General features: G+C 38.7%; 2 protein-coding genes across 2 annotated transcripts in view; one reads left to right on the forward strand and one right to left on the reverse strand.

Moving 5' to 3' along the window:
• The window catches only part of LOC115369193 (NACHT, LRR and PYD domains-containing protein 12-like), a gene marked incomplete at its 3' end in the record, with an annotated part of 79,965 nt that overhangs the window by 14,779 nt on the left and 53,119 nt on the right, over window positions 1-12,067 (forward strand). The window lies entirely within an intron of this gene.
• Window positions 1,799-5,029, reverse strand: LOC115368765 (SOSS complex subunit C-like). The gene is made up of 3 exons (XM_030065093.1): window positions 4,989-5,029; window positions 4,278-4,365; window positions 1,799-3,196 (listed from the first exon to the last, which is right to left on the reverse strand). Exons 1-3 carry the CDS (start codon window positions 5,021-5,023, stop codon window positions 3,098-3,100), a joined length of 222 nt encoding a protein of 73 aa, XP_029920953.1. The 5' UTR covers window positions 5,024-5,029; the 3' UTR covers window positions 1,799-3,097.

The following is a 12,067-nucleotide window of genomic DNA, read 5'->3' on the forward strand; positions in this document are numbered from 1 at the left end:
ACCTGAGGCCTCAGGTTCTGTGTAGAGAAGGTCTGACTGGGCGATGTTACTGGGAGGTCCAGTGGAGTGGATGGGTTCATATAGCAGTGACTTACAGAGGAATCAGAAGAAGTGGTGAAGACTCTGTGCTTGGATACAGTAAACAGTCCTGGAGTCTGGAGTGCTCTGATGATTATAACTTCTACTCTGTCAGACACAACAGGAAGTCCACCAGCATCTCTGTCCGTCCCCGTGGATCTGACAGAGTAGCAGTGTATCTGGACTGCTCTGCTGGGACTCTGTCCTTCTACAGAGTCTCTTCTGACAGACTGAGACTCCTGCACACCTTCAGCTCCACCTTCACTGAGCCGCTCCTCCCTGCGTTTGGTTTGTGGTCACATGATTCTTCTATTGTGGTTGAGCTGCCAGTTTCTCAGAAACAAACTCTGACCTGAAAGTGTTTAGAACATGTTTGGCTGATTTGTGGTTTATGGTTGATTTTTTTTTTTTTTTTTTATTGTATCAGGCATCTTGGTGGATAATTGTTAATTGATTGATTTAAATTGATTTAAACCTCCTCCTCCACTGATTGATTTTTTTTTTTTTGTATTTCTAGTCAATAAACACAGATGTGAGAATGACAGCACATTGCACACTGCAGAGCTGTGACTGGAGCCCCTCTCCTTTTGTGTCCCTCCCTTCACCTGTTGATCTCCAAGTCACATTAAGATGTTTAACGCTCTGTACCTGATGTTTTACTTTCAACAGATTTGTATTTCATGTTGGACAGTGCACATTAATAAACACATGACTGTAAATGTGTCAGAGGCTTTTCTCACCTGCAGCCCCTGGCCAGGTGTTACATAGGTTTCCTAAAACTGAAGACGCTGGGTGTGTGTGTGGACATTATTTAGGCAGCAGGACTTAAAGCAAGGAGACAATAAGGTGCATTAATGCATCAGTGCTACTACATTGATGCTACTACATACTACATTGTAGAAATGTTTGAGTGTGAATCAGATACAGTTTGACTCGCTTTTTGAATAAATGACCTTTCTATACCCTGGGGGCCCTAGAGTAGAGGGAAGTTTTATTATTTTTATTTTAAGCTTATAAATGTCATGTTCTAGTTCTTCAGTGTCCAAAACAGCCAAAACATATGTGTGTCAAATGTTGATATTTCTTATGTTTTGTTCAGCTAAAACAGCCTGGAGGTCACTGAAAACATATCGTCATCATGTTAATATGATGTTTACCCACTTTTCTCCTTCAGATTAGGAAAAGTTAATTAAATATAAGGGAAAAAAACAATGTTAATCATGTATTTGGAGACATTAAACACTGAGATGTCACTAAATCCTCACTCAGGTCTGCAGGAAACGCTGCTGTGTGATCCTGTCTGAGGGAGAAAATGAAGTCCAGCTGCTCTGGTTCATTAGATTTCACTAAACAGTCAGTGTTCATTTCTGCATAATTTTCAGTTTGACTGTTTTTGCAAGCAGCGAGTCTCAAGAAAACTCAAATCAGTTTCCTCTTAACAAAATGTTCAGGATTTCACCAGAGGAATGTCCAAACTGTGTTACTTTAAATAAAGTACAAACTAAATATCATCTCCATTTTCAAAGTGACCCATAATCTCAGAAATGTCAGTGCTTGTATGAGTGTTTTGGGTTTTTTAATTTTTTATTTATGTATTTTGGATTACACACCAAACTTTCCCAGTTTTTTTTTTTTTTTTTTTAGCAAAATATTAATCCCGAGACATTTTACACCAATCCCCGAGCACGTCTTGAAGGAAAAGACACATCAAGTCATTTGGTTCATGTAAAACTAAATTTAATAGTTTTATAGCACTAATAACAATACAAGTAACTTACAAATGTACAACAAAACTATACACTTTTTCATGGAAAGCCATGTGAGATGTTTTCGTTGACCAAATAAAGAACAGACGATATCTGAGGCCAGTTTGTTTTCTCCGACAAAGATAAAACACATCCTGAATCATAAAAAAAAAAAAAAAAAATCAGCTCACATTGATAACAAACTGACATAAAACCTGACAACTCTGCCGTTTTTCCTATAAATCTCCTTTGCTAATCCGTTCCAAGATAAATTTCCAGGAGGGCCTCTTGTTTACAGTTTGTGTTTGTTTGTTTGTTTGTTTGAAATCATATTAGAGATGCTGACAGTCGCCTCATTTGGCAAAACCTGCAGAATATTTCACTGCCACACTGAAAGAGTCAAATATAGGCGAAAAAAATATTTATGAGCATCTTAACATCGAAATGCAACGTTTAAAATTTTCAGAAATTTGCGATGCGCTGCTTTAGTCTTAAGTTTAAAAAAATATACATTTTTTTTGGTTTTAGACTGAAAATATTTAATCAAATATTAATTCTATCTTACAAACTTTTGTCTTTGTAAATGGGTTGAAAAGTGGAGGCACAACAATACACCCAGATTTCCATGTGGGGAGAGTGTGTGTGTGTGTGTGTGTGTGTGTGTGTGTGTGAAGCACGCCTTGCCTGACTCTCGTTTGCCTGATATTATTTTCATGTTTGTTCTTGTTGTTTATGCAGTGAAGTTGCAGTTTAAAGTGTTTCCTGTCATTTTGTTCTCTGTGTTTATGAGAAAAACTCGTTAATAAACTCACACACACTTTCTCTGGCAGTGTTTTTGATCTTGATATGAAAAGTATTTTGTGTCATTTCTATTCAAATGTTGGATACTTTTATTTTTAAAAAATTCCGTTTTCTTTTATTCTCATGATTTTGTAAAAATTTTCTGTGAAATACCACATAGTTTTAAGACCCATGATAATTAAAAAAAAAATCACATTCTTGTTTTTTTTTGTTTACGTCACATCGACCACATGAAAATTATTTGTAGGCCAGAGTTTGTGTCTGCTGAACCTCTGACTCCACACAAACAGCTTTTTTTAAAATCATGCATGATGTCACATCCTGACGGTGTGATGTGCAAATTAAATTCATGGACTGAATTCAGACGAGACCAAACCACAAGGTTTTTTTTCCTGATCACCAGTTAATCACTGTAAGAAAAGAAAAGACAAGAAGAGAAGAGAAAGCGAAGGGTGAGGATTGTTCTGGAAAGGTCACGAGTCGGGCTCCAGGCGTGGAAGCACGGGGAGGATGAGGTTCCCGAACGAAGAGTCCTGAGTGATGAAGAAGCCGGACGAGTGGGCGTGTGCATGCTGCAGGAAGACACACACACACACACACACACACACACACACACACACACACACACACAGTAAAAAAATTGAAGAAATTAAGAAAGTGAAGAAATTCCTAGACGTGTATTTCAAATCCACATGATCCACTGTGTGAATCAGACAGTTCCAGAAGAGCCAGGCTAACGACTCCCATAGACTTCAAGTCTTTATGCTAAGCTAACAGGAAATGCTACCGATCAGGAACCCAGCGAGTAGATGTAAGTAATTAACCCATAAGAAAAGTCTACATAAGGAGATATTCCATCTACAAGGGTCTGTTTTTGCACCTGCAGGGGGCGACGTAGAGAGCCCACTGTGTAGCACTTTGAGATGTAAAGTGCGTTACAAATAAAATTTATTATTATTATTATTATTGTTATTATTTTTGTTATTATTATAACACTGGACAGACTCAAATTAACAGTGGTCACTGTGGTCAGTGAGATTTTTTTTTTCCTGTGTGTCGGTGGAAACGAGCAGCCGCTGCTTCAGAAGATCCACATTTCTCTGAGCTCAGAGGAAGGAAATGTGGAACATTTAGGAAGCAGATGATTGGTTCTCCTGTGGTTCTGCAGCCAGTCAGCAGCACAGAGCCTCAATGTGAGTGCTAATCTGCTCAAACTCACAGCATTTTACAGCCATGGATTATAATCTCAGTTTATAATCCTGTCTGCAGCAGAAATATGGACAGGAACAGTCCAGTTACTGATCAATATCTGGAATCAAATGGACTGATCAGTTTAGAGCATTTAGCCCCACTGACCCACACAGATTCTACTCTGTTTAGCTCAGTGCTGCCCCTGGTGGACACAACACTGCACTGCACTGTGTTTCTCCACATCTCTCAGCCTGTGGACGAGCGTCAGGTTCCTCTCTCTGCAGGTTTTGGTTTCACTTTGTGGTTTGTGTTCTTTTAAAATGTTGAATCATCAGCGTAACATGTAGAATAGTGAGTTTCTTTCTTTTGTGATGAAAATGGTAATATAACAGAAACTGAAAAAGTCATTTGTTACCCACAGCCATGGGTTTGTGTGTGTGTGTGTGTGTGTGTGTGTGTCACCTGCAGGGCAGCTTTCTGCTGGGCGGCGATGTGCTGCTGCTCTGCGTTGTCCCTGAAGTCCTTCAGGTTCAGTCTGGACAGCGAGATGCTGCAGGAAACAGAGAGGAGAGCGTAAAAAAAAAAAAAGTTAAAACTAGGTGTGAAAAAACATTTTACTTAACTGAAAATAAAAATAAAAATTAGACTTAGGAGAAAAAGTAAAACTAACTGAAACAATATTGTGTACTTACAAAACTAAAATGACTAAAACTAAAATAAAATCCAAATTTACAGAAAGTGTGTTTAGTGCTGCTGCTGGTCAGTTTGGTCACAAGCAGCATGAGGAGCGTTGGTGCTGATGATTTTTTGAGACTTGAATTGAAAGCAAGAAATAAAAATGAAATAAAAATAAAAACTAATGAAAAATACTCAACTATAATAGCTCTGGTCCCCAGTCTTATACTTTACAAAATGAAACTTTGCCTCTTGATTTGCTATTTTTTCCTAAAGTCACTTTCCATGATGTATTACACACTTTTTGCCACATGAAGGATTTCAGATAAACCTGAAAATCGTCTTGCCTGTCAAGAGTTAAAAGTAAAAGCATGGCTTGTATTATTTCTCCAAAAACTGTGATTATATCCAGTAAAGGGTTTTCTGTTCTTTCAGACCTCAGAGGATGTGTGAGAAGATGCTGATCTGTGTGAAATCTGGTTTATTCATAATCTTTACCTGGCTCCTGGGTTGTTTGTCGACTGATTCTGCATCAGCCGTCTCTTCTGGAGAGAGAGAGAGAGAGAGAGAGAGAGAGAGAGAGAGAGAGAGAGAGAGAGAGAGAGGCATAACAGCACATTTAATAATTAATTCCTGCAACTAACATCAGATAAAAACAATTCACAGGCAACAAGCATAACTGTGCCAACATCAACTGCTATGAAGTGACTTATTAATTACAGTATTGTTGTGTAACAGGGATGTGACCAGGGATGAAAAAAAAGTTAAATTAAATTATTTCAATTAATAAATTCAGCCATTTGTCAAATAAAATCCCAATTATTTGCTGCATACAGTTTCAGTGACATCCCAAAGATGAAAAATAAGTAAATAAAAAATAAAATAACAACAACACCATTAACAACAGTTGTAAACTAGTTATAATAATGACAATGAACAACTGTCACTACTAGTACTACTACAGTTACTACTACTACTACTAAACCCACTTGGGTTTTAAATACCTGGGTTCCTTTGCATTAGTTTTCAGAACTGAAGAAGCCTCTTGGATGAGGGGTGAAACGTCTTTGAGCAAGAGAAGAAGTCCAGTTGCCTTTACTAAACCTCTACAAGTGATCATCCTTGTTCAATGTTAGTGAAATGAGGCACAGCAAGTGCTTTTGTTTTCAGTTATAGTTTTTAGTTTTAGTTATTCAAAGAATTACAAAACATCTCTGTACTGCACTTAATGTTCACAAAAAAGTACAGGTCAAAGGTATTTGCACTAGTTACATAATGTGTTATATTTTATATTGTTTTAAAACTGTTGTGGAGAAAGAAGAGTTATATTTTATGCCAAATCAGCATAATGAAAAGTATAATAAAAACTGTTATTTTGCATAGCCAAAATAAATTCTTAAATAATAATTTGTTTCCATGAATTCCTATCGTTCGAAAATATGAAATATTTGAAATTCAGCTGTGTACTGTGTGCCTGGTAAATGGTTGAAGTCATTGCATGTCTTTATGATTATGGTATGAATAGGAGTTATTACATCCTGCCCTCAAATAGTGTGAAGGAGAGTCTTCACCCCCCCCACACCACCACCCAAAAAAATTTTGGCGGGGGGGGGGGGCTTATTTGTCTGCATGACAGTTGGCAACCCTAGTTGTGATTTGAAAATTTTTTCTACCGTGCTTTTACCGACATTAGACCAAATAAAATGCAGTAAGACATTATAGCAGAACAGTCGCTCATTACCATGAAAGTCCACGCGAAACTTATTTTACCCGAACAGTTAACTAGGTTAGAAGTCAATGCCACAGCATTTCAGTTAAAATTAACACCGCCATTTTGCTGTGGGGGACTGTTGGCGGAGATGGGGACTTTAGTCACTGTGTCTTGGACTCGAGTCGACTCAAGTCGCTATTTTGATTATTTGTGACTTGACGAAAAAATAAAAGATTTGAGACTCGACTTGGACGTTACTTGACTGTTGTTCATTTCATGTTTTCCAGCATAGAGAATTTGGTGGCGGCCGCCGCTGCTAAATTTCTTGCCGGCACCAGCAAGGCTGTTTTTTTTCCCACGGGCTTTTTAATGCTTTTTTTTTTTTTTTTTTTTTTTTTTTTTAAATGAAAGGACAGATGGAGAGAAAAGGGGGGATTGACCCGCAGCAAAGGGGCCGCAGGGTGGAATTGAACCCGTGGTCGATGCATGCAGCAGGTGTACTCTACAAAGTGAGATATATGATGCTTTAGTACATTAATTTTATTCTTATACTATTTATGATATATGAATATGACTTGCAAGTAACGTCATTTTGGGTTTCTGCCAGTTGCCCTTTGCTGCGTGCCTCCCCCGTTTCTCTCCATCTGTCCATAAAAAAATGCATTAAAAAGCCTGCAGGGAAGATCTGGCAGACCTGATGCCGGCCGGTGGCTTTTTTATTCAAACTAATAGCAGATTCAGTTGAATTAATTCTACTCTACCTACGTATCATGACCTGGATGACTGAGAATCTTAGACATTTTACTTATAAAGTTTTATTGTGAACATGTCAGCATATCTGGTAAATTGATTGTTCAAAATGTTTTTTTGTTCTTCTCTGTGTAAGCTCGACTCAGAGTTTGGCAAGCTCACAGATGGAAAGACTGACCACTTTTTGCGACGATGGGAGGCCAACGTCATCCCCAAACATAAATCAGTGGCTGCCTTGGAAACAAGCATGTCCTCTCTGTTGATGGGTATTGAAGAGATGACTGAAGGTATTTACTCTCCTCTCCTTGTCTCCTTTCCCTTCTCTCTTCTCTCCTTAGGAGAGGACTCCTTGTCTCAACTCCTATCCTCTCCTCTCCTCTCCCCCTATCGTGGGATGATTATGAAGCCATGAGTGTGCCAATAGAAAGTAAAACAATAGATAAATAAATAAATAAAAATCATCAATTTAAGAAGTTTCCTTACTCTGTCTTCACATGATTAATAAGTGAATACCACAAAGATATCAAATTATTTGAATGTTTGAACGTTTTGCTTTGTCTGAGGAATTATTTTTTACATAGAAGCCAAATGTTGTGACCATAGTCTCTACATTTCAGTTTTCAACCATCCACCTGAGGGGGCATACAACAATTTTTAATATGACATTAAGAGTAGAGACAGTAAAAGTAATTCACTGGTGCACTATAATGTATTGCATGACGCATTTCTATTTTTTTGTCTTCTTTGTCACTGTCAGATGAGACCTGTTACACTGCCCTTGTGTTGCTAACACACCTGCTTCCCCCGGTTGGTGCCAGTCATTGCAGTCTTAGATCTGCAATAACGCACTTGATTGATTTTGCACCGGTATGTTTTCAGTCAAGTTCAGATTCTTTTTAGTTAATGGAACCATTTGTTAGTACGCCACTGATCACTAATGTAAAATGTGTCTCTTTTCTGTCTAAGCCTGGAATGAGTATTGCATCGCTTTGCAAGGATCCTGCAGCATCATCCACAACTCACCAACCCCAGCTCATGTGTATTGGTGATTTGAAGAGTCCAACCAGGCAGTATATCATTGTTGCCAAGAATGACAACATAACCATTCCTCTGGATGATGGACTAACGACAAACTTTTCAAACTGTACTGGGTGTGTAATTTGGCCTACCCACCACCGCTCATCCCTGTCTTCACCTTCTTTGAGTATGTTTACGACATGCCTTTCTCCACACAGAGAAGAACCAAAGTACTGGAACTGATTTCACAGCTTAAAGCTTGTAAGTAAAGCAGCATGTTCACCTGTCCAAAATGTGGAGAGTCTCGGTTCACTTTTTATTGTGACAAGCTATGACACCAGAGACCTGTATGTGAACCCAAGGTACAAAATTGTGTAGTTCCAGAGCTGAGAAAGAATGTTTAAAGTAACATTGTTAACACTGTGCTGTTAATAGCCTTTAGAATATAAGTTTTACCAACGCACGCAGAAAGTAAGCTGCCTGTCAATGACACTGGCAAAAGTGATTCTGATTACATGTTATAACTTACATGTTTCATGTTTGAAGTCAACAAATGATTTGCCAGCATAGTTTGCATTTAACATTCTTGGAGTTGTCATTAACTTTTCAAAACTATCCCACACTTTGGGTTATCTGCCCACCAAAGTTGGACCAGCTGTGTAAATGCTCATGTCTGACTCCGTCTGACTGAGTCTGTCTTTTCAAATGAAAAGCCCAATAGCGTTTCAAACACAGTCTGGCCAAGTAGGTTTTGACCTAGTCTTGTTAACAATACAGCATAGGTCACAAATGGAGTTGGATTTTTTTTTTATTCCTGCAACTATAACCGACCAATGAAAACTAAGACTCTTCTCAATGACTCATTAATGTTTGGTCGACTATTGGGTAGCAAATTGATTGGTAAAATTGGTAGCAGAAATGCTCAATGTTTGTCCATCTGTTGCGTGTTTTTAATGAAATGAAATGTGTTCTGTTTTAAAGGGGCAGTTCACCCCAAAATAGAAAAATGTTATGTATGTTGTATTAAAAAATACAAACTACAAATTTACTTGTTTGTCTTGTTTCTATAAGTGGAAATTTCTTATACAACATTTTTTTTAATATGGTAATTGCACATCAATCCATTTAAACACCTTTTTTTGTGTCAAAATAACACATTTTTGTGTAGACCAATTTGACACAATAGTTGTGTTAAAAGAATGGACACATTAGTTGTGTCAAATTTGACACAACATGTGTTGTCCCTGAGGTGATGCAGCACATGTATTAAATTTTAACACATTATGTGTTGTTTTTAACACATCTGTTCTAAGAGTGCAGGGAGACAGAGCCAGGAGCCACATCCATGCAGCAACACACACACACACACACACCATCATCCACTCATACACTCAGAGGGGAAAAGGTTAGCAACACAGAGCATCTGCAGGCGGACCAAAGAGGAGGAGGAGAAGCAGAAGAAGAAGAAGAAGAAGAAGCAGAGAGACTGTGGAGGAACATCTAAAGCAGCAGAGACTAAACTAAATGAAGACAGGAGAGACTGAGCCTCCCTCAGAGTTGATGTACTGTGTGTATTTGAATTGTGTGACATCCTCTTTGACTGGATTAAAAATGTAAATATTCCTCTTCTTCTCTTGTTTTATGTTTGTGTGCTACGGGGCCGCAGAGGGGCCATAGAGAGAAAAATAAAACATGTTTGACTACATTGTAGAAATGTTTGAGTGTGAACCAAACACAGTTTGACTCACCTTTTGAATAAATGAGTTTGGTATGCCCTGGTCCTTGTGCTAAAAGGGCCCTAGAATAGAGGGAAGTTTTATTATTTTTATTTTAAGCTTATAAATTTCATGTTCTAGTTCCTCAGTGTCCAAAACAGCCAAAACAAATGTGTGTCAAATGTTGATATTTCTTATGTTTTGTTCAGCTAAAACAGCCTTGAGGTCACTGAAAACATATCATCATCATGTTAATGTGATGTTTACCCACTTTTCTCCTTCAAATTAGGAAAAGTTAATTAAATATGAGGCAAAAAACAAAACAAAACAAAACAAAACAATGTTAATCATGTATTTGGAGACATTAAACACTGAGATGCCACTAAGTCCTCGGGTGTTCAGGGATCAGCAGTCGTTGCTCAGGTCTGCAGGAAACGCTGCTGTGGTTAGGGTTAGGTTGTGGTTAGTGATGTGTCGGTCGAAAATGAAACGGCTCGGAGGGCCCACTCACATTGGCAAGTTTGTTCCACGCCCAAGCACGTTTGCCCCTAAAATCCGGATTATTTGACTAGTGTGGAGCACCTGCCCCTTTTCCCCTTGATGCCCAAAGTGCCCTTTTGTCAAAGTGATGTTTTTTATTTTTATTTATTTATTTGTTTGTTTTTGTAAGTGTGTGTGTGTGCGTGTGTGTGTGTGTGAAAGTCTGTCTGTGTGGCCCAAAATAATAATAATAAATAAAACAAAATAATAATAATTTAGATCTACCTTGGTCGGTCACATGATCCACTACGTGCCCTCACTCTGCCCTCACTGCCCTGACATACACAGACGTGCCATGTAGCTAAGCGCTGCTAAGCTGCTAGAGACAGCCACTGCTAGTCTTGCGAAACCGAAGAAGACCCGAGGGAGTAAACAACTGGTCCGGTGAGTAGGTTTTCGGTATTCCTTGAGAGTAATAATGCGATTATACAACTATTACCAACAAAATAAAATGTACTATCAAAATGTATTCATACTGTGGGCATTTTGCTCTCAAAATATCAACGTTTTTTGCTAGTATTCTCTCCGTTTCAGTGGAAATACAGGAGATCTGACGTTAACTTGTCCTTGTCAGCCAGCCAGCTTGGGCTTATCATGTTTTCTAGACATTGTGATTTCCCAAAACTGAATAAATACCACACATAGCAACACAAAACTGCTTTGCTAGCTCAATCATGTTGTAACTAGAATATCCGCTTGAAAAAAATATTTTTTTCATGGACTGATAGTTATACTTCTGCCGACTTCATTTTTAAATCTGCTGATTTCATTTTTTTTTTAGTAATTTTTAATCTAACAGGTGCCGTGACAGCGACTCAGCAGCACAGCTGATCCTTATCTACAACCAACTTATATTAACAGTTATATTTAAATACAGACTACTGCTTTCCAGTGTCGGCGCCAGAACAAACATCTGTCTTTTAATAAACTCACTGGCAGATGTTTTATTTCAGTTGGGGGTGTGTCACTCCAATTTAACACCAGCTCTGATAAATGTGGCTAAGCAGCAAAAGTAATGACAGTAAGCAGTCACATTAAGGCTGAACAGATGTGTTGATTTATTAAATTTTCATTTCAATGTACAGATGCAAACAAATTGATAAATTAATTGAGTCAATGGCCTAGGCAATAAAGAATAAACAAATGAATAATGATTAATAGGCTAATTAACAACTGATAACATTAACACATTAATAACAAGAACAAAGTTACAGCTGAACATCTCTGTGGAAAATCTGACAGGTACTGTCCGTGGTTCTGAATCTGCTGAGGCAGGTACTGTCCATGGTGCTGAATCTGCTGAGGCAGGTGCTGTCCATGGTTCTGAATCTGCTGAGGCAGGTACTGTCCATGGTGCTGAATCTGCTGAGGCAGGTACTGTCCATGGTGCTGAATCTGCTGAGGCAGGTGCTGTCCATGGTTCTGAATCCGCCTCAGCAGGTTCTGTCCGTGGTGCTGAATCTGCCTCAGTGGGTACTGTCCGTGGTGCTGAATCTGTCTCGACAGGTACTGTCAGTGCTGCTGAATCTGTCTCGGCGGGTACTGTCTGTGGTGCTGAATCTGCATCAGCAGGTTCTGTCCGTGGTGCTGACTGTGCTGAGGCATTTCATTCTCTTTATTATAGAAAGGATCTGTTTAGCTCTTCTTTTCTTACAGTTGAAAAAATCAGCTGTTTGCCCGGTATTTGTCAGGTAGTCTTGTAGACACTTGATGGCCTAAGACATTGACCGGGCTATTCCGGCTTCATTGCCTGTCTCCCCAGCTGATCCAGCCCTTCATTCGTCACTCTCACGTATCTCTCCTTTTTCTCTTCCGTCTTGTCTTCTTCGTTCAGCCATTTATCC

The sequence above is a fragment of the Myripristis murdjan genome, chromosome 12, assembly GCF_902150065.1.
Source record: "Myripristis murdjan chromosome 12, fMyrMur1.1, whole genome shotgun sequence".
In the NCBI taxonomy this organism is placed as follows: domain Eukaryota; kingdom Metazoa; phylum Chordata; class Actinopteri; order Holocentriformes; family Holocentridae; genus Myripristis; species Myripristis murdjan.

What these genes read in the sequence shown, in the direction of transcription:
- LOC115368765 (XM_030065093.1), bottom strand. Translation starts at nt 5,023, where the DNA reads ATGCAGAATCAGTCGACAAACAACCCAGGAGCCAG. An exon ending in ACAAACAACCCAGGAGCCAG is followed by an intron (nt 4,366 to 4,988) that starts GTAAAGATTATG and finishes TGTTTCCTGCAG; the next exon opens with CATCTCGCTGTCCAGACTGA. An exon ending in AGCAGAAAGCTGCCCTGCAG is followed by an intron (nt 3,197 to 4,277) that starts GTGACACACACA and finishes GTCTTCCTGCAG; the next exon opens with CATGCACACGCCCACTCGTC.